Genomic DNA, 23055 nt, shown 5'->3' with positions numbered 1-23055 from the left:
TTTCAAAAATAAGGACATTTCAAAGTGACCCCAAACTTTTGAACGGAAGTGTACGCCTGGTAAAATATGTGAATTTGTGTCCTAATTGCCAGATCTCTAGCTCTCTTTAGGAGTTTTAGAAAGTTGTCCAGGTCTAGGAAGTTTATTTCTGAGATCAGGAATCATTAGGCTTTACTACAAATTCCAGCCATGATGTCGGATCAAAAAGCAATCAGACAGTGGTAGTGCACTTAAGACTACGTTCAGACTGCACCCTGAAACGACCCATATCCGATTTTATGCGACCTGTATCCGATTTGTTATTGACAATCTGAACAACACAGATCCGATTTTTTTCACATGCGACCCAGGCCGCTTGGATATGTGGTCCTAATTCCGATGCATATCCGTTATTTTCACATGCGACTGCAGTCTGACCGGACAGGTCGCATTCATGCGACCTACACGTCATCAACAAGAGACAAACGTCACTATTCTGCGTTGGCTAATCCCGCCTCTTTGGTGGAAAACAACAACATTTGTACAGTTTTCAGAATTTAAATAGACTTTTATAGAATTGATCAAGCTAATGGTGGATTTGGTAGGGACCTGGATGTTGATCTGTTAGCCTGATTAAATAAAAGTTTCTATAACTGATTTATAACTTAAACCATCCTGTATTACAAGATTATAAGATTGTTCTGGAAATTTCCAGTAATTTGACACCTTTGGTCTCATTAGTCTGCTGCCCACATTAATCAGATTATTGTGTGAGTTCCGCCGCCGCCACAAAAACCACATCGCCAGGTCTCGCCTCATCTCCATGCTTTACTTGCAAACTTGAAGAGTGTGCTTTTTTTTTGTTTACGTATTACGTAGATGTGCTTATTACGTGTCAATTTGCGCATGCGGGACACTTTTGGGTCGTTTTCCGTTCATATTGGAGATCGCATACAAGTCTCAGACCCCGTCCACACGTAGCCGGGTATCTGCTAAATCGAAGATATTTTTCTACGTTTTGGCCTGTCATCCACATGAAAACACATCAAAAACGAATATTTAAAAAAATTCCGGGCAAAGTGAAGATTTTTGAAAACTCCGTGTATGCCTTTTCGTGTAGACAGAGATAACCGGAGTTTTGCGTTTTAGAACGTCACAATCTGCGCCAAAAAAATGACAACAAATCTGCCCTGACGTCAAACGTGCGACCTTTGTTTACTGCAGAAGCCAGATTAAGCGGCGATCCACGCGGTACCGAACCGACCCATTTCAGAGCCGACTCCCGACAGGGCACGCACATATCCCCCGACTGTTGACGAGTGCAGTCGCGATTGAAGCGACACGTGACAACTTAATAGCTTTGTGATTGGCTATTGGATATAGTTACTGTTAAATCCAACACTTGAAGATGCTACAGGCTGAATTACAAATGACACAACATGGAATATGTAGCGCACTATCTAGGCTGCATGAGCTATTATTCCCAACCTTAAATAGTGCACTTACATAGGGGAGTTAAAGCGATTTGGAATTCAGCCACACAACTTGAGCAGAGTGGCTTTCCAGCCCACTGTGTCTATGGATAAAGCTTCAGTCTATGGAATTACAGTATATACCTGCATTAGGTGCTACCAACACGTATTTCTCGCGCTAGAAATTGTTTAATGATGTCACGTGTTATATGTGAAAGATATGATTGGCTATTGCTAGCAACTCTCGCCGATCAGTCTGGCTCCCGATTAGTTTTTCGAATCGGCTGTGAGATGAGTCGGTACCATCGAAAACTAGCCTTTACGCCTGACTCGCGACTTCAGTTGGCTTGGTACGCTGAAAATCGGCGTAGTGTGCGGCTAGCTAAAGAGTAATGGATCGGAGGAGTGCCTTGAAAGCGTTAATTATTGTGCAGGTGCTATTTACATGTTTAATTTTAGAAGCCCAACTACTGCTCCAAGAGCACAGGCGATGTGATTAGGGGGTAGGATTTGGGGAAATAATACCATCTACAGGTTTGGAATGCTTATGAATGTGATTGAAAACGCAGATGTTCGGTTATGTGTGGAAGGGATTTTTTTCGAAGACGAGGTGGTGTGGATAAAACATTTTTATAAACGGAGGGGGGGAAAATGTTCGGTTTTAAAAATACCCGGCTACGTGTGTACATGGCATCATATAATTGGTAATGTGAACGGCCTAACAAAAAAATCGGATTTCACAACAAATCGGATATGGGTCGTTTCAGGTTGCAGTCTGAACGTAGTGTAAGTAATTGTGCTATTAGGACTACAGGAGGTACCGCCAGTGCTCCCTCTCTCAGAGATACCGTTTTATCACATCAGTTAAAAACAGAGATAAGTGTCAGTAAAAGGCTTTGTTTAAGGTGTAGGTGAGGTGGATGATCCAAGACAGATGATGGATACTGTAAATGAACCAAGCTTGTAGTACTCGAGTCGGACTCGTGCCCTAATTTTAAGGACTCGTGACTTGACTCGGACTCGTGCATTAACTGCATTCGGACTTGTAAATTGGAAACGAGGACTCGGATTTTTTCTTTATTTTTTGTACCATGCCATAATAATTTGGTATAAGATATTTATATCAACATAAATTTTTCTACTAATTTCGTGTAAGTGTCACACCTGTGCACCTTGATGCGTGCATCAGATAGACTCTCGGGCACGCTCCGAACAGCGGACTCTCGCGCACGCTCTAAACGACTCGCATCTGCACAGGATTAAGGCGCAATTAGCGCACTGATATAAAAACTGTGAAAACACACTTACTGTACTTTGCGAAGTATTGAGTTGCATTCTTGATACATTACCGAGCCTTATTTCCTTGCTTGGTTTCCTGATCCTTGATTTCCTGTTTCTCGTCTTTGATTGTGCCGAGTCTACGATAGCCTGTTTGTGCCTCGCTCGACCTATTGCCCGTTTCACTGTTTTACAATTTTTCCTGCCGTTCTGGATTGTTTACCGTCTTCACTTGTATTAATAAACACACCTTCTGCACTTACATCCGTCTCCCAACCATCTCTGACAGAATACTTCACGCTCCCTGATAAAGAGAAGCACATTCACCTGTTCATACGTCATGTTCAGGAACAAACTAATGTTAATGGCGCTAAAACAGCCACCGTCACATGGTGCGGTTGGAATGTTGTTCTTGGACTCGACTCGGATCAATAGTGGACTCGACTTGAAAATTTTTTTAATGACTTGGACTTGACTCAGATTTGAACACTAGGGACTCAAGACTGGACTCGGACTCGAGGTTTAGTGGCTCGACTACAACACTGAAATGAACTGGCCTCTGTTTATTTAAAGGCTTCTGTTAAACTCAGCAGTTGGCTGATAATCAAGCTGATCTTTTTCAGTTAAATAAAAGCAGTTAAAAGAGCACTGCTGAATTTAATCTTGAATCTAATTAGTCAGAAAGTATCAATTTTTTAGCAGCTCTGACAGTAATTCTGGCTGGAATTCAAATCGCAGGGTTATATTAATGAGCAGATATAACATAAATAGATTAAATATGCACTGCAACCCCGCTATAATGAACTATTGTACTACAAACTCTCGCATATAATGAACTAAGTTCGTTACATGCGAAAGTTTAGTGATGTCAGTCATCATCACCCGCCTTTCATGACAACGGGTCGGAGCCACGTGCTCCTTTCCCTCCAGAGACAAACAGTAAGTTATCAAATCCCGCAGTCAAGTTAATAATACATGTTAACGCCATAAAACAAAAGCTTGTCCATCACTAACATATCGAGAACGGTGATCAAAGGACGTGATAACTGCGACTCACGTGCACACTGCGCTCAAGCTCATGAGGACTAATTGCTGTGCACCTGTTCCTGAACAGAGCGCAATCACAGCGCGTGCTTATAAGGACTCTGAAAACACACAGACTTTGCGAGTCCAGCGTACGCGCTGTACCTTGTGTCTCTGTATTGCCCTTCCAGTTTTGACTTTTTTGTATGTTTGGATTCTGCCTTTCGTTCTTGCCTCGGCTAGTCTGTTTGTGCCTCGCATGAACCTTGCCTGTTTCCTCACTCTGTTTCCGCATTATGTTTTGGATCTGTTTGCCTGCTTGTTTGTAAACAAACACTCTTTCTGCAGTTACATCCATCCTTTACATGACACAGAGCAGAGATGTCCACAAGCGCCAGCGACCGGCGGTTTTCTCCGCCTACACAGACGGTCTGCCCCGGCTACCCAATCCCAGAAAAAATTTAAAAAACTTGCCTTTCAATGTTCAAGCCATTTTATATCGTCTCCGCTGCCCATAATCTGCTGCAAATCTAATTAACCCACCACGAAATTGTCTTTGATTTTGGAAGCGACGCCATATTTGTTGATCGATTCTCACGCTCTGATTGGCTGAGCCGGACCACGTGACCACGCCATATGTAGCGTATGTAGTTACGTTACAGAGCCAGGCAGCGTATTACAGAGGGTAACTGAGAAAGCCAAGCACACACACATCTGGAGAGAAATTTCATACATATTTTGCAAGTATTTTACAGGGAAATGGTTAGTAATTTATTAGCTGAGAGTGCACCAGAAGGCATGTAAATTTCAACATTTTCTACAGGGGCATGCCCCCAGACACCCCGAGCATTAGCGTGCTTTTGGCGCGCTGTGGCGGCTTCACCGCCTCAAATTCCAGAGCCGCATACTACTTTTTTTTTAGCCGGCTACTTCAGATATTCTGGAGAACCCTGCGCATAGAAAAGAGTGACTTATTTCCTTTACTTGATAAATATGTAAGTGAATTAAGCATAAATATAAATTAAACACAGTTGTTCTTGTTTTATGTAAGAGTGAGTGCTTGGTGTGACAGGTTGGTCCAGTTCAGTATTATGAACTTCGGTATATCGAACTATTTGGACGTCCCTCAAGGTTGCAGTGTAACTATAAATGGATCAAGTCTATAATAAATAAAAATACTGTGGGATAACAAATAAAAACAATTGGAGATGTGGTGTTATATGAAAATAATCAACTTCCTGGTATTAACAGTAACTCTGCTTTGGGTCAGGCTTGGATACACCACCCCATCATTGATTTGTTTCCTTATAAGAGCACACCCCCATTGTGGTACATTCTTAACATTTCTTCCCTTGGTCTTGTTTAGTTGAGGCATTGCATTCTCAGCGCTGTTCGAATCACTATGATTTAAAATTCCATCTGAGTCATATCGATGGAATATCATCAAACACATGTCTGGGAACAGAGTCCGTTTTTCCACAACCTCCTCAACCCACAAATGTGAAGTTCAGCGCATCTGTCGTTTAAAAATTGTTCAGTCCAGGTAATGAGAAATCCTCATTTTGCAGATTGTATGTGAGAATTTATTCCATAAATGACACTAAAATTGAACCAAAACACACAGAGACATGACGTTGATGCTCATTTTCCTTCGACACAGCATTGCGCTATAGAGATCTACAGTGGTGCTTGAAAGTTTGTGAACCCTTTAGAATTTTCGATATTTCTGCATAAATATGACCAAAAAAATCAGATTTTCACACAAGTCCTAAAAGCAGATAAAGAGAACCCAGTTAAACAAATGAGACAAAAATATTATACTTGGTCATTTATTTATTGAGGAAAATGAGCCAATATTGCATATCTGTGAGTGGCAAAAGTATGTGAACCTCTAAGATTAGCAGTTAATTTGAAGGTGAAATTAGAGTCAGGTGTTTTCAATCAATGGGATGACAATCAGGTGTGAGTGGGCACCCTGTTTTATTTAAAGAACAGGGATCTATCAAAGTCTGATCTTCACAACACATGTTTGTGGAAGTGTATCATGGCACGAACAAAGGAGATTTCTGAGGACCTCAGAAAAAGCGTTGTTGATGCTCATCAGGCTGGAAAAGGTTACAAAACCATCTCTAAAGAGTTTGGACTCCACCAATCCACAGTCAGACAGACTGTGGACAAATGGAGGAAATTCAAGACTATTGTTACCCTCCCCAGGAGTGGTCGACCAACAAAGATCACTCCAAGAGCAAGGCATGTAATAGTCAGCGAGGTCACAAAGGACCCCAGGGTAACTTCTAAGCAACTGAAGGCCTCTCTCACATTGGCTAATGTTAATGTTCATGAGTCCACGATCAGGAGAACACTGAACAACAATGGTGTGCATGGCAGGGTTGCAAGGAGAAAGCCACTGCTCTCCAAAAAGAACATTGCTGCTTGTCTGCAGTTTGCTAAAGATCACATGGACAAGCCAGGAGGCTATTAGAAAAATGTTTTGTGGACGGATGAGACCAAAATAGAACTTTTGGGTGTAAATGAGAAGCGTTATGTTTGGAGAAAGGAAAACACTGCATTCCAGCATAAGAACCTTATCCCATCTGTGAAACATGGTGGTGGTAGTATCATGGTTTGGGCCTGTTTTGCTGCATCTGGGCCAGGACGGCTTGCCATCATTGATGGAACAATGAATTCTGAATTATACCAGCGAATTCTAAAGGAAAATGTCATGACATCTGTCCATGAACTGAATCTCAAGAGAAGGTGGGTCATGCAGCAAGACAACGACCCTAAGCACACAAGTCGTTCTACCAAAGAATGGTTAAAGAAGAATAAAGTGAATGTTTTGGAATGGCCAAGTCAAAGTCCTGACCTTAATCCAATGGAAATGTTGTGGAAGGACCTGAAGCGAGCAGTTCATGTAAGGAAACCCACCAACATCCCAGAGTTGAAGCTGTTCTGTATGGAGGAATGGGCTAAAATTCCTCCAAGCCGGTGTGCAGGACTGATCAACAGTTACCGCAAACGTTTAGTTGCAGTTATTGCTGCACCAGATACTGAAAGTAAAGGTTTACATACTTTTGCCACTCACAGATATGTAATATTGGATAATTTTCCTCAATAAGTAAATGACAGAGTATAATATTTTTGTCTCATTTGTTGAATTGGGTTCTCTTGATCTACTTTTAGGACTTGTGTGAAAATCTGATGATGTTTTTGGTCATATTTATGCGGAAATATAGAAAATTCTAAAGGATTCACAAACTTTCAAGCACCACTGTACATCCTAAAACAGGAAGCGTCAATTCTGCCTATTTACTAGTGCATCTCAAAAAATTAGAATATTGTGAAAAAGTTCAATATTTTCCATCAGTTATTTAAGAAAGTGAAAATGTTATATATTATAGACTCATTACACATAAACTAAAATGTTTCAAGCATTTTTCTATTTTAATTTTAATCAGTATGGCGTACAGTACAAAAACATAAAAACCCATCTCAAAATATTAGAATATTTCATTTCGAGTTTGAGTAAAACAGTATGAACACAGTGTATCTCTTGGTCTAGTTCAGTACACACAACCACAATCATGGGGAAGACTGCTGACTTGACTGTTGTCCAGAAGATGATCACTGATGCCCTCCACAAGGAGGGTAAGCCACAAAAGGTCATTGCTGAAAAGGGTGCCTGGAAAAGGTGCACAAGCAACAGGGATGGCTGCAGTCTTGAGAGGATTGTCAAGCAAAGTTGATTCAAGAACTTGGGAGAGCTTCACAAAGAGTGGACTGAGGCTGGTGTCAGTGTATCAAGACCCATCACGAACAGACATCTTCAAGAAAGGGGATACAACTTTCGCATTCCTAATATCGAGCTACTCCTGAGCCAGAGACAATGTCAGAAGTGTCTTATCTGGGCTAAGGAGAGAAAGAAATGGACTGTTGCTCAGTGGTCCAAAGTCCTCTTTTCAGATGAAAGTACATTTTGCATTTAATTTGGAAATCACGGTTGTAGAGTCTGGAGGAAGAGTGGAGAAGCACAGAATCCAAGGTGTTTGAAGCCCAGTGTGAAGTTTCCACAGTCTGTGATGATTTGGGGTGCCATGTCATCTGCTGGTGTTGGTCTACTGTATTTTATCAAGTCCAAAGTCAACACAGCCATCTACTGTACCAGGAGATTTTAGAGCACTTCATGCTTCCATCTGCTGATGAGCTTTTTGGAGATGCTGATTTCCTTTTACAGCAGGACTTAGCACCTACCCACAGTGCCAAAACTACTACCAAATGGTTTGCTGACCATGATATTACTGTGTTTGATTGGCCAGCCAACTTGCCTGACCTGAACCCCATAGAGAATCTACGGGGTATTGTCAAGAGGAAGATGAGAAACACCCGACCCAAAAATACAGATACGCTGAAGGTTGCTATCAAAGCAACCTGGGCTTCAATAACACCTCAGCAGTGCCACAGACTGATCACCTCCATGCCACACCGCATTGATACAGTAATTCATGGTAAAGGAGCCCCAACCAAGTATTGAGTGTATAAATGAATATACTTATCAGAAGTTGGACATTTCTGTATTGTAAATCCTTTTTTTGATTGATCTTAGGGAATATTCTAGTAATTTGAGATACTGGATTTCTGATTTTCATGAGCTATAAGCCATAATCATCAAAATTAAAACAAAAAAGGTTTTAAATATTTCACTTTACATGTAATGAATATAGAATATATGAAAGTTTACCTTTTTGAATTAAATTATGAAAAAAAGGAACTTTTTCATGGTATTCTACTTTTCTGAGATGCACTAGTGTATTCATAGAGGTCAAACATGTATTGTATGGATATTAGTTAATTACCAGTTCTTGTGTACGAGGTGACCAGACTGATCCTTTTATTTTTCAATCAGCTCTTTACAGTAGGCTGTGAATATTCATATCTATTCCATGCAACATCCTGCCAGTTTTTCATCTCCTGTACATCATGGGCCTTTGGGAGCACAACTGAAATGCATAATTTAAATATAAATTGCCTGATTTGCATATACAATTAGACAAGCTGCAGCTTTAAATGCCGTAAACATAAAAAAAAGAAATCTAGTCCTGTCACTCAGATGGAGTCCATTGTCAAAAATAATAATGCGACAATATTACAAAAGGCGGATAAAGTTTCAGTGTATCAAGGAATCCCAATAAGTACTTGTCACTAATGGCCCTTTTCCACTACCCTTTTTCAGCTCACTTCAGCTCGCTTCAGCTCACTTCAGCCCGACACGGCTCGCGCTTCGACTACCTCAGAACAGCACGACTCAGCTCGCTTCAGCCCTACTCAGCACCCAAAACTCGCACGGTTTTGGAGTGGGGCTGAAGCGAGCCAAACCGAGCCGAGTGAGGCTAGGGGCGTGAGGAGACACTCCCCTGTGCACTGATTGGTGAGGAGGAGTGTCCTCACACGCCCCGCGAGCACGCTGGGATCTGTAAACACCGTAAACCCGGAAGAAGAAGAATTACGAATTAAGAGAATTTCTGAAGCCTTATGCGCCTCGCCTCATCTATATGCTCTTGCCAGTATCTGTTGGCGTTGTCGGTGACAACAAGCCACAGCACCAAGACCAGCAACACTAACGACTCCATGTCCTCCATGTTTATTGTTTACTATCCGGGTCGTGAGACTACCGCTTAAAAGGTCACTGATGTCACTGTTTGCGCCGCCTAATGACATCACGTGACGTCCACCCACTTTCGCTAACTCCACCCAATGTGTCCACCCACTTCCAGCCAGCACGGTTCAGCGCGGTTGTAGTCGAAATGCAACTCCAACAGCCCCGCTCAGCTCGACTCAGCCCAACTCAGCACCGCACGGCTCAGCCCAACTCAGCCGCGTTGGTAGTGGAAAAGCGGCATAAGTTTGTTTAGGTGCTACTGTCGTGTGTTTTTAAGTAAAATAAAAACAGCTGTTCAATTTTTATCCTCTGCTGCCCTAAAGGCCCGAAGGGGGATTACCGTATGTTGTGGTGATTTCCATCTGTCCATCCGTCCGTCCCGGGAAGGGTGCTCACCTTCTGAAATCAACTCCTCTCACAGTTTTTGGAGGGATTTTACGAAATTTGGCAGGATTCTTTGTTATTTGTCGCTAATAGGCATTTTGTAATTTCGTTACATTCGGTCACATTTTACCAGAGTTACAGCCCTTGATTAACAAATTTATAATTTGGCAATTTCAGGAGAGTGTGTTTTCCTCCTGAAATCAACCCCTCTCACAATTTTTGGAGGAATTTCATGAAACTTGGCAAAAGGCATTGTTATTTGTCTGTAACCCGCATATTGTAATTTCGTTAAATTCGGTCACGTTTTACAGGGAAACATAGAAAATCTCTGTTCTGGTTTCTAATTCATCCATTTTGTCTGTTTTCTTGTGGATCGAACTAATATATCAAATGAATATTGTGCAATTTGTTTTCAACAAGGGCCTCAATAAAGCCTAAAAGTAAAATAACAGTGTTTATCGTATGACCCGTACGGACCCCCACGTGCTCTTAATAAAACCAGTGGGAAAAGTCACATGACTGGACAGATACGGATTTTTGAATCCGGTCCAAAAAAAAGCCGTATGCAGCCCCGGACCCGTTTCGCTCGTTTCCGCTTGTTTTCATTTTGCTCCGAATTGTTACTTTGAAAAAGGAGCAACACAACTGAGCACAGTGAAAGTGAATTTTATTATCCAGATGATTTCATCAGACACAGATGTAATTGAGCAAGCCAAAATTGTCCAAGAAAATGAAAACGGTACTTTCGAGTGAAGAAACTCACAACAACAAAACACCGTAAAAAACTAAGGACGACATGAACATTTTCAAAATATTTTTTTGCCGAAGTTAAGGAGGAAACAGACATAACAGTCATCCCTTCTAAGGAGCTAGACAGCTTAGTATGGAGTCAAGTGAAGAAAAAAGGAAATTTATCTTCCTTTTCGTGAAGTATTCAACGCTACCTTGACAACAACAGTAAGATAAACGCTGTTCATTGTTTTCCACTGTGTATGTTTGTTTAAAAAAAAAAAAAGGCCTGATGATAAAATGCTCATTGACTGAGTTAGGTCGGGCCGGACGGGAAAGTATTTGGCTCTTGGTCATGACCTCGAGCCAAATATTTTCCCGTCCGGCCCTCCCACTCAGTCAATAAATACATATTATGATCGACATATTCATCTTGTTATGATGCAGAAACACACTGGCAAATATTCAGGGATAATCAAATGTAAGAAAATATACACGAGATGTAGAATAAATCTCTTCTTGTTTGGTGGATGGTTTTTTTTTCATTCATGTTTGTGTTATTATACCTTACACTGTGGTCATCTCGTTTAAAAATTAATTGCGGATAAGAGATACGTTTCTGCCTTTCACTGCCTATTCCTCTTTTATTTCTCTTTTACATTCTGTAGGTCATGATGGTAGAACAGTATCGAATCCCTTTCTCCTTCCACTGTGCCAAGAATCCAGAGATATCTTTTTTTTTAAATTCCTGCAAGAATCTGGAGCATATCTGCAGATTTATGTATTTATTTATTTTGACAATGCTATGATCAGAGAGTACACAACGTGGATTTCATCACATGAGGGTCATAGTTTGAAATATCTGGGCAAAACCATCTCAGGATTCTGGGCTATGTTGCACAGTGTTCTTTTCTGTGTTCTACGTGATTTTTAAATTGACGGGATCCTTCAAATCTGTTTCAGAAGAGGCGGTGAACGAGGTGAAGAGGCAGGCCATGTCTGAGCTGCAGAAGGCCGTGGCCGAAGCCGAGCGCAAGGCTCACGAGATGATCAGCACCGAACGCGCCAAGATGGAGCGCACTGTGGCTGAGGCGAAGAGGCAAGCTGCAGAGGATGCGCTGTCCGTTATCAACCAGCAGGAGGACTCGAGTGAGGTAAACATCCATACGAACACACTTTTCACTCCTGTGTTACACCTCGACTTGATCAGCACTGGGAATCTTTGAACACTGGCCAATGTTTGGTGTAGAGGTGTGTATGGGCCTAGTCCTACCCTCCCCACTGCCATAAGTATCCTGACCAATCCCACCCACTTCTGACCAATCCAACTACTCCTGCAGGACGTTTGACCAGTCCCACCCACTTCTGACCAATCCAACTACTCCTGCAGGACGTTTGACCAGTCCCACCCACTTCTGACCAATCCAACTACTCCTGCAGGATGTTTGACCAGTCCCACCCACTTCTGACCAATCCAACTACTCCTGCAGGATGTTTGACCAGTCCCACCCACTTCTGACCAATCCAACTACTCCTGCAGGATGTTCGAACAATCCAGCTACTCCTGCAGGACGTTAGACGCAGGGCACCAGGATGGATCAGGCAGGTCTGAGGAGCAGAGGAGGTCAGCATCTTGATCCCAGGACCGACATGTAATTCAGAGGGACAGATTTGGGGGCGGAGGGAGAGAGAGAAAAAACACAGGTTGTTAGGTATGTCACCTGAATAAGTAGGAACAGTATACATATTGCACTGAGTACAAGCAGGGACCCCGGCAACTAACTATGACAGCATAACTAAAAGGGGAGAGCCAGAAGGTAACACAGGCATGAGGGAGCCCCGGAACATAAAGCAGCCAGCCACTACACCGTCAACAAACTCGAGTGAGCAAGCGAGTGGGGACTGACAGCATCCATACATCCCAGTTTACCAAAACACTCTATGTCTGAGGACCCTCCAGATCTACACCTTTACCTCATAAACACCATTAACAAAAGGCTTGACTAAACAGATATGTTTTCAGCCTAGACTTAAATGCTGAGACTGTGTCTGATTCCCGAACATTACTTGGAAGGCTGTTCCATAACAGTGGGGCTTTGTAAGAAAAGGCTCCGCCCCCTGATGTAGCCTTCACTATACGAGGTACCAGCAGATAGCCTGCACCTTTTGATCTAAGTAGGCATGGTGGGTCATAGAGGAGCAGAAGTTCACTCAGGTACTGTGGTGCGAGACCATTTAGTGCTTTAAAGGTCAATAGTAGTATTTTATAATCAATACGAAATTTGATTGGGAGCCAATGCAGTGTGGATAAGACAGGGGTGATGTGGTCATATTTTCTAGTTCTAGTAAGGACTCTTACTGCTGCATTTTGAACTAACTGGAGCTTGTTTATGCACTTATTGGAACATCCAGACAGTAAGGCATTACAGTAATCCAGCCTGGAGGTAGCGAAAGCATGAACTACTTTTTCTGCGTCATGTAGTGACATTAAATTTCTTATCTTAGCAATATTTCTGGGATGAAAGAAAGCTATCCGGGTAATGTTATCAATGTGCGTTTCAAATGAAAGACTGGGGTCAATAATCACCCCGAGGTCTTTTACTGCTGCACGTGAAGAAACAGAAAGGCCATCCAGAGTCACTGTGTAATCAGAAAACTTACTTCTAGCTGTATGTGGTCCTACTACAAGTACTTCAGTCTTGTCAGAGTTAAGCAGAAGGAAGTTAATAAGCATCCAGTGTCTAATGTCCTTAACACATTCCTCAATTCTATTAAGCTGGTGTCTCTCATCAGGTTTTGCAGAAACGTACAACTGTGTGTCATCAGCACAACAGTGGAAACTAATACAATGTTTACGAATAATATCACCCAGAGGTAACATGTATAAAGAAAAAAGCAGTGGACCCAAGACAGAACCTTGTGGAACACCAAACTTTACCTCAGTATGTCTAGAAAAATCACCATTTGCATCAACATACTGATAGCGATCAGTTAAATAAGAGCTGAGCCAGGAGAGGGCCGTTCCCTTAACTCCCACAACATTTTCTAGTCTATCCAGAAGAATGGAATGATCAGTGGTATCAAATGCTGCACTAAGGTCAAGCAACACAAGCAGCGAGACACAGCCCTGATCAGACGCCAACAGTAGGTCGTTTACTACTTTAACCAGCGCTGTCTCTGTGCTATGATGAGGTCTATATCCTGAGTGATACATTTCATGGATGTTATTCCTATGTAAATATGAGCATAACTGTTGTGCCACAGCTTTTTCAAGGATCTTGGAGATAAAAGGGAGGTTTGATATTGGCCTATAATTGGACAGCTGACAGGAATCAAGGTCAGGTTTTTTAATAAGGGGTTTGATAACTGCTAGTTTAAAGGATTTGGGTACATGGCCAATTATGAGATCTGATACATATACAGTTAAATATATACTTTGTTTATGCCCTTAATATCCCTTCCCATCGCTTGGTTGTGCAACTTTTTGATGCAAGCGGAAAATTGCTTCGTGTGTGGATATGAGCGGCGGCATTTTTTTGTTGCTTGCGACAGATCGCAGGTATCCAAACATGCTTGATATTCTGCAACAAGAAATCACCAGTCGCTGACTTGTTGCAGAGATATTGCCGCATGTGCGTGTCTTTGCGATAACGAAGCAATCACCTCCAAAGGCTAAGCCAATCCCCGCCCGCAAAGTAGTCACATAATTTCCACGTGACTTGCATCCCCTTCCCCGAATCGCCCACTGGTTGCAGATAACGCACACACGCAGCTACCCGAGAGGGGAAACTCGCGTCCAAAAATCGCAATACGCTTGCGACGAGAAGTCGCCCATGTGCGCCAGGCTTTAATATCGTATATCTCTTATTATTCTATCCACATTCACTGGATATGAGCAATCGCACGCTCTGATTGGTTACTCTACTACTAAGCTATCAGCTCATATACCGTGAGTAGAAAAAAACAAAATGGCGGAGCGTGTTGCTGAACCAACCGAGGGTGAAATAAGAAGAAAGAAGAAGAAACCTTTATTTGTCACATGCACACTTCAAGCACAGTGAAATCCATCCTCTGCATTTAACCCATGTGAAGCAGTGAACACACATACACACACACCCCCAGAGCAGTGGGCAGCCACACTACAGTGCCCGGGGAGCAGTCAGGGGTCAGGTACCTTGCTCAAGGGCACTTCAGCCCAAGGCCGCCCCACGTCAACCTAACTGCATGTCTTTGGACTGTCGGGGAAACAGAAGCACCCGGATGAAACCCACGCAGACACGGGGAGAACATGCAAACTCCACACAGAAAGGCCCTCGCCAGCCACTGGGTTCGAACCCGGAACCTTCTTGCTGTGAGGCGACAGTGCTAACCACTACACCACCGTGCCGCGGGTCGTCGTCTTGCTGCATGACCCACCTTCTCTTGAGAACTCTACTCGGAAACAAAACCCCAAAGAATACACAAAAAAAAAGCAACAAAATATGGAATTAAAGTATTTGATAGTGAGAATGTATTTTTTTTAAATTATTTTTCAGGAATTATTATTATTATAGGATTTTTCACAAATTGCTACTGTCATTTCGCCAGCTTGTTTATGTTCTAAGCAGAAATGATTTTGTCAGACGTTTTGTATAAAGTTTTTATCTATCGAATTTGCAAAAAATAAAAATGCTCCGTTTCTCAAAATCCAGTGAACGTGGACAGACTAAAACAGTTATTCCACTCAATCTCGTCGTACATGGCTTATAGCCAACTCGGTGCTACGCGCCTCATCGGCTATCAGCTCATGTATGACTCGATTCCGTGGAATAACTGTTAAACATCCCTTCCGAGTAAGACGTTTGGATGTTTAAGGTGGTCCTGATTTGATAGGGGGATGTTATAAAAAGTGTGCGCTGTCGCGGGGCACAGCGGGGGTTCAGCTCGTTTAATCAGTTAGTGGGGGAAAATGGCGCACACATCTGACTTGAATTGCAAGAGCCCCGTTTATGCACACGTTTCCCCGGAGAATTGCATCGGTAGCTGTTTATAACTCCAGCTTCCCGTTTCTGCTTCACATTTAGAACTTTGGCCTAATTGCTCTTTTTGGCCCGAAGACAAAGACCTGTAACCTGAGAAGTGCTGGGATCTGTAAGCGTTTTTGTCTTAACCTGGAGCAAATGTGTCTTTACATGCTGCCATGTGGAACCAGGTCATTATGTTCAAACCTTCAAAGCGGTCATAAGAGAAACAGATTTTTTTTTTTCCAAAAAACTCTTCGGCATCTTCACATACTGATAATTTATCACTGAAGTACAGTGGTGCTTGAAAGTTTGTGAACCCTTTAGAATTTTCTATATTTCTGCATAAATATGACCTAAAACATCATCAGATTTTCACACAAGTCCTAAAAGTAGATAAAGAGAACCCAGTTAAACAAATGAGACAAAAATATTATACTTGGTCATTTATTTATTGAGGAAAATGATCCAATATTACATATCTGTGAGTGGCAAAAGTATGTGAACCTTTGCTTTCAGTATCTGGTGTGACCCCCTTGTGCAGCAATAAATGCAACTAAACGTTTGCGGTAACTGTTGATCAGTCCTGCACACCGGCTTGGAGGAACTTTAGTCCGTTCCTCCATACAGAACAGCTTCAACTCTGGGATGTTGGTGGGTTTCCTCACATGAACTGCTCGCTTCAGGTCCTTCCACAACATTTCAATTGGATTAAGGTCAGGACTTTGACTTGGCCATTCCAAAACATTAACTTTACTCTTCTTTAACCATTCTTTGGTAGAATGACTTGTGTGCTTAGGGTCGTTGTCTTGCTGCATGACCCACCTTCTCTTGAGATTCAGTTCATGGACAGATGTCCTGACATTTTCCTTTAGAATTCGCTGGTATAATTCAGAATTCATTGTTCCATCAATGATGGCAAGCTGTCCCGGTCCAGATGCAGCAAAACCGGCCCAAACCATGATACTATCACCACCATGTTTCACAGATGGGATAGGGTTCTTATGTTGGAATGCAGTGTTTTCCTTTCTCCAAACATAACGCTTCTCATTTCAACCAAAAAGTTCTATTTTGGTCTCATCTGTCCACAAAACATTTTTCCAATAGCCTTCTGGCTTGTCTTTGTGATCTTTAGCAAACTGCAGACAAGCAGCAATGTTCTTTTTGGAGAGCAGTGGCTTTCTTCTTGCAACCCTGCCATGCACACCATTGTTGTTCAGTGTTCTCCTGATGGTGGACTCATGAACATTAACATTAGCCAATGTGAGAGAGGCCTTCAGTTGCTTAGAAGTTACCCTGGAGTCCTTTGTGACTTCCCCGACTATTACACGCCTTGCTCTTGGAGTGATCTTTGGTCGCCCACTCCTGGGGAGGGTGACAGTGGTCTTGAATTTCCTCCATTTGTACACAATCTGTCTGACTGTGGATTGGTGGAGTCCAAACTCTTTAGAGATGGTTTTGTAACCTTTTCCAGCCTGATGAGCATCAACAACGCTTTTTCTGAGGTCCTCAGAAATCTCCTTTGTTCATGCCATGATACACTTCCACAAAAATATGTTGTGAAGATCAGACTTTGATAGATCCCTGTTCTTTAAATAAAACAGGGTGCCCACTCACACCTGATTGTCATCCCATTGATTGAAAACACCTGACTCTAATTTCACCTTCAAATTAACTGCTAATCCTAGAGGTTCACATACTTTTGCCACTCACAGATATGTAACATTGGATCATTTTCCTCAATAAATAAATGACCAAGTATAATATTTTTGTCTCATTTGTTTAACTGGGTTCTCTTTATCTACTTTTAGGACTTGTGTGAAAATCTGATGATGTTTCAGGTCATATTTACGCAGAAATATAGAAAATTCTAAAGGGTTCAAAACTTTCAAGCACCACTGTAGATGCTGTGGAACTGGTTTAGCCAATCAGGAACCTTATCTGTGAGTAGGCAGTCCTCTGTGCTATCCAGTTACAAGAGATTTTACAAGATTTCAAGAGATGTAGTAAATGGTCATGCATGAATGGCTATAAATATGGATGTGATGTGAAAGTTCTTGATGAAAGTCAATCAGTGATAGACAGTTCATTGATTCACTTGGTGTCTTTTCCTTTCAAAGCTCTCTTCTCATGGTGCTTGGCTCTTCTGTCACTGTCTATCTTTTTGCAGATGTCGTAAGTGCACTTCCGCCATTCCAGCCTCTGTTACAGTGCCCTTCCAAGTGTGTCGTGCATCACTACGTTTCACAATATCCTTGATAGTGTCTTTGTATCTAAGAAATGGACAACCGAGCCTAGTAAAATGCTGGAAAGGATTAATATAGGAATAGCAAGAGGAAGCTGATGCTCAACCGCCAGAGGTGGACAGTAACGAAGTACATTTACTTGAGTACGGTACTTAAGTACACTTTTTGAGTATCTGTACTTTACTTGAGTATTAATTTTTTTGCCAACTTGTGACTTTAACTTCACTACATTTGAAAGACAAATATCGTACTTTTCACTCCACTACATTTCTAACAAGCTCCTCGTTACTCGTTACTATGAAGCAGCTTTGAAAGTGGAGGTTTTTTCTTTTCTTTTCTAAAACGTGATTGTTTTTTTCCGCAGGTGACACTGAGACAGTCTGTCAGTAATCACTAGGGTCACGTCACGTCCATAGACTGTATAAAATCAAGTTCAGTGATTTCTCAGCAGCGTTATTTAACACGATCAGTTGATGGCAGGGGTGGCACGGTGGTGTAGTGGTTAGCGCTGTCGCCTCACAGCAAGAAGGTCCGGGTTCGAGCCCCGTGGCCGGCGAGGGCCTTTCTGTGTGGAGTTTGCATGTTCTCCCCATGTCCGCGTGGGTTTCCTCCGGGTGCTCCGGTTTCCCCCACAGTCCAAAGACATGCAGGTTAGGTTAACTGGTGACTCTAAATTGACCGTAGGTGTGAATGTGAGTGTGAATGGTTGTCTGTGTCTATGTGTCAGCCCTGTGATGACCTGGCGACTTGTCCAGGGTGTACCCCGCCTTTCGCCCGTAGTCAGCTGGGATAGGCTCCAGCTTGCCCGCAACCCTGTAGAAGGATAAAGCGGCTAGAGATAATGAGATGAGATGAGATGACTAGACAGAGAAATCTTTTAGCTTCAAAATGATATATCAAACATAATTTTTTGACAACAACAAGTATATTAATTTTGCGACCAAAGTCACCTACCCTTTTAATTTCCGCGCGGTAGTGAAACGTGATGTCATCGGCAGGTTCCCCTTCTTGTGTACCACGTGTCGGTCTATTTTTAGACCAGGAAACCCCCAAAGTGAGAGAGTCATTTCTCCTCGTATATGGGGGCCAAAAAAATTGCGAAAAATTTTGAGTTAATCTTTCAGTTAGCTAGATTTATTGGTATTATTTTTATCGCGTTCTATCCGCCATTGCTGATAATATGTGCCACGTCACACGTCACGTGGTACACAAGAAGGGGAACCTGCCGATGACATCACGCGCGGAAATTAAAAGGGTAGGTGACTTTGGTCGCAAAATTAATATACTTGTCGTTGTCAAAAAATTATGTTTGATATATCATTTTGAAGCTAAAAGATTTCTCTATCTAGTGATGCCATTTATATATGTTGTCAAAATATATTGTATTTTATGCCAAAGAATACATCCAATGGTGGAATGGCACTTTAAAGGTGCATTACTGCCACCGACTGGGCTGGAGTGTGGAACAGGAAATACTGGCAGAAAAAACCATATACTTTGAGCCATTTCTGTTTCTTTTAAGCACTTGATAATTTTGGGGGTTTTGTTTTCGAATAGAGTTTTAATTTCGTCCTCGGTTGGTTCAGCAACACGCTCCACCATTTTGTTTTTCTCTACTCATGCTATATGAGCTGATATCCTAGTCGTAGAGTAGCTAATCAGAGCGTGCGATTGCTCATATCCGGTGAATGTGGATAGAATAATTCTTTTTATTCCTGGTTGCTCTGTGCAAAGTACCAAAACTCAATGACTTTCCCATATGCAAACCCATAATGGGAAAATGTTTTGGTACACTTACGTTTGTTTCCTTGACAGCTGTCTCGACTGAGTCATAGTCACTTGATTTCATAGAGTTAGATGAAGCGGGAAACTTGTCCCTTTTTATTGCTGAACTCCGAACACTTGTACAACATGTCAGGATCGGACAAAAAAAAAGACTAAAAAACACACTCAGTGGTTTGAATGTGGTATGCGTAATATTAATTTGTAAAATAAATGACTGAAACAAAAGACGAGAGATTGTGAGTTTCGTTACAGCCCCGTTTGTTAATCAGGTGATTAACATGATGCTGCGACCCCTAGTTTGGAAACAACATGCTCAAGAGTGAATACACTCATTATTTTTCACTATTTCCTGTTCTGAAATCCAAATATCCAACTCCGCTTCTTTCTATCCCTCCTTCTAGAGCTGCTGGAACTGTGGACGCAAGGCAAGCGAGACATGCAGCGGGTGCAACACGGCGCGCTACTGCGGCTCCTTCTGCCAGCACAAGGACTGGGAGAAGCACCACCATGTGTGCGGGCAGACGCTGCAGGCGCAGCAGCAAGGCGAGACGCCTAGCACCGCCAGCTCCTCAGGCACTCCCAGCAGCAGCGCTGGCAGCCCTGCCGATACCCCCTCCGCCGCTGCCACGCCACGCTCGGACACGCCTGGCACGCCGTCAGCATTAGAGCCTGCGCCACGCTAGAGCCAAATCCATCACAGCCACGCCAGGACTGTCTCACCTCGCCTCGCTTACTCAAACATGCTAACAGAGAAAAAGAGGACTAGTTCCACAGAGCGACCGCCCACCCGGAGGTCCGTATCGGGTCATATTGACTTGCTATGACAGAGAACACAAAGATATTCTTTGTTTAAAATTCTCACCATCCTTTAATGCACCCAATTGCTACTATAGATTATTTTTTGTTTGTGTTCAGTGTTTCCTGTAAATACGCCGAAAAAAAAAAAGACCTCTGGATCAGCACATTAAACCTCCCGTTTGCAGCGTTTGTTTGTTTGTTTGTTTGTTTGTTTTGCCTGTTTTCAACGCTTCTTCTCCTCTCCACTAGCTGGGATATGAAACTAGTTGACCTCAACGAAAGACACTTTACCAAACCACAAACCAAGGGATTTAGTCATAGCTGTTGTAAACAAAGACGCAAAAAAAAAAAAATAACGTGATTATATGAAAGACAGCGTTCCGAGAAAGGAAGACAAAAAAAAGTAACCGGGGGGGGACAACATCAGGGCAGGACATTGTGGAGTAGAAGACGAATAGCATGTTCCTGAACTCGGCAGACCCTCGGCACCGTGTGCAGATGTGCAGCAGATTGTGAAGGAACGCAGATGTTCTCTCCTCTTTTTCCTTACACGTCTGCAAGACATTTGATGCTATCTAGGTCAGCGGTCTGAAAAATAAAAGTCTGTTTTTCGCAGAGGAATATAAAGGCATGGAGGACCGAGCAGCATGATGAGCGCAGCTCCATGATCAGCGTGCTGCGTCAGCTCCTAAACAGGAAGTGAAGTCATCAGCCCACCCAAGCACGACCCTCACTATGACAGCTGTTTGGGATGAAGGGCTGAAAAAAAAATGGCACGTTCCTCCACTTCTGCCCAGCTTCAGCCCGACCTTCTTTCTGTTCTTTTTCTTTTTTTCCCTCTTAGCTTTCATTGTGTTGAACATTTGTGTCCCATACAGTCTCTGATGCTTATTTATTGTACATGTGTTGGACAAAAATCGTGATCATGCATAATACTTTTAAAAAAAAATCATTTAGGTCCATCCTTCTAGCTGGTGCAAAATAACATATTAAGCATATCTCGAGCTGCTTTCCTGTCTGTGAGTGTTTGTGGTAGTTCCTTAGTAGTTGTTTAAGAAGAAAAAAAAAATCCCGTTGTCCTCAAAAAGGAGACAAAAGCTATCTCTCAGAGCTGCTGCTTCAGTCTAATGCCGACCTTTTCTGAGAACTAGCATGTTACACGGAATGCTAACATTAATGTTTTGTACATGAGACGTACATAATTGTATTTGCACTGTCACGACGTTCCTTTCAGCATGCTTCTTTTTCCCAAGTTTCTCAGTAGAGAGCCTCGCGTCACTGACTCTGCAGTGCTTTTTTTTTTTTTAAACGTATCTGTGATCTTTATTTTCTTTAAGGGAAAAAAAAGGGAAAAATACTATCCAGACCTGCTTTTGTTAGAAACGTTTCTTTGTCCGAAATGCGATAGCAAAAAAAAAAAAAAAAAAAGTCATACCTTTGCTTTGAATAGTTACAAGCAGTGCATGCACATTACTGAATGTTGAAGTATATGTTCTTTTTTGTTCTTTTTATACAAAAAAGAGAAAATCGTTTTTTAAAAAAAATTAAAAAAAACATACGCTAAGAATCTAACTTTCCAAATGCAGAGGTGTAAACAGACAGCTTTAACACTGCAAAGCACCAGGTTACACAGTATTACAAAAAGAATTAACATGGAAGACAGCCAAAGACCGACATGAAGGACCAAAACCTGATTTTATCCTATATTTAAATGTAACAAAAACAAACAAACAACTAAAAACGAACTCAAACGCACCATCGATTCTTTTCTTTTTATCCGAGAGTTCATCAGGGGAAACCATTTTTTTTCGGTTTCCGTTTTGAAACCTTTAACATTTTCCTGTCGAAAGCCGAGACCAGCCCTGCTCAGCCTGAACGGAGGGAAAGTGAAGTCGCACTCGTACGTACGAGATTGCAGATGTGACCTAATGAGCAATAATCGAGACGGTGGCATGAATCCGTTATTTCAGAATTATAGCTAGTGAGGTTTTCCTTCAGGGGCGGCACGGTGGTGTAGTGGTTAGCGCTGTCGCCTCACAGCAAGAAGGTCCGGGTTCGAGCCCCGTGGCCGGCGAGGGCCTTTCTGTGCGGAGTTTGCATGTTCTCCCCGTGTCCGCGTGGGTTTCCTCCGGGTGCTCCGGTTTCCCCCACAGTCCAAAGACATGCAGGTTAGGTTAACTGGTGACTCTAAATTGACCGTAGGTGTGAATGTGAGTGTGAATGGTTGTGTGTCTATGTGTCAGCCCTGTGATGACCTGGCGACTTGTCCAGGGTGTACCCCGCCTTTCGCCCGTAGTCAGCTGGGATAGGCTCCAGCTTGCCTGCGACCCTGTAGAACAGGATAAAGCGGCTAGAGATAATGAGATGAGATGAGATGAGGTTTTCCTTCAGCAACCCCATGGTTGGAGCATTACCCAGAATGCAATGGGGCGTTCAGACGAATTCAGCTAAAGCAGCACTTATTCATCCATGACATATCCGTAATGTGTATCAGCCAAAATGATACAGTAAAGCCATGCAACCCACGATGATCAATTTTAAGAGTGGGAAGCGTTCCCTGAACCCATGGTGCTAAACATCACTCTACCTTCTCCGGTTCTCCCTTTCTGAGCTGAAATGATCCAAAAACAACCTTTTCGTTCATAACCAAGCTGTCTTTTTTGCAAAAGTGCATCCGGTTACCAATACGATCAGTGTAATCAGGG

General features: G+C 42.5%; 1 protein-coding gene across 5 annotated transcripts in view; it reads left to right on the top strand.

Moving 5' to 3' along the window:
- The window catches only part of runx1t1 (RUNX1 partner transcriptional co-repressor 1), a 135899-nt gene extending 113427 nt beyond the window's left edge, over positions 1 to 22472 (top strand). For 3 of the 5 annotated variants that reach the window (XM_060904745.1, XM_060904744.1, XM_060904743.1), the window contains exons 10-11: positions 11485 to 11675; positions 19954 to 22472. In XM_060904745.1, coding sequence (XP_060760728.1) covers positions 11485 to 11675; positions 19954 to 20235 — 473 coding nt within the window. In that variant the 3' untranslated portion in view covers positions 20236 to 22472. The remainder of the gene's footprint in view (positions 1 to 11484; positions 11676 to 19953) is intronic. The other 2 variants (XM_060904742.1, XM_060904741.1) reach the window with 1 other exon arrangement.
- The last annotated feature ends 583 nt before the right edge of the window (positions 22473 to 23055 follow it).

Source organism: Neoarius graeffei, chromosome 22, assembly GCF_027579695.1.
Source record: "Neoarius graeffei isolate fNeoGra1 chromosome 22, fNeoGra1.pri, whole genome shotgun sequence".
NCBI classification, from domain to species: domain Eukaryota; kingdom Metazoa; phylum Chordata; class Actinopteri; order Siluriformes; family Ariidae; genus Neoarius; species Neoarius graeffei.
Note: the sequence above shows the minus strand (reverse complement) of the source record. Positions and strands in the feature narration are given on the sequence as shown.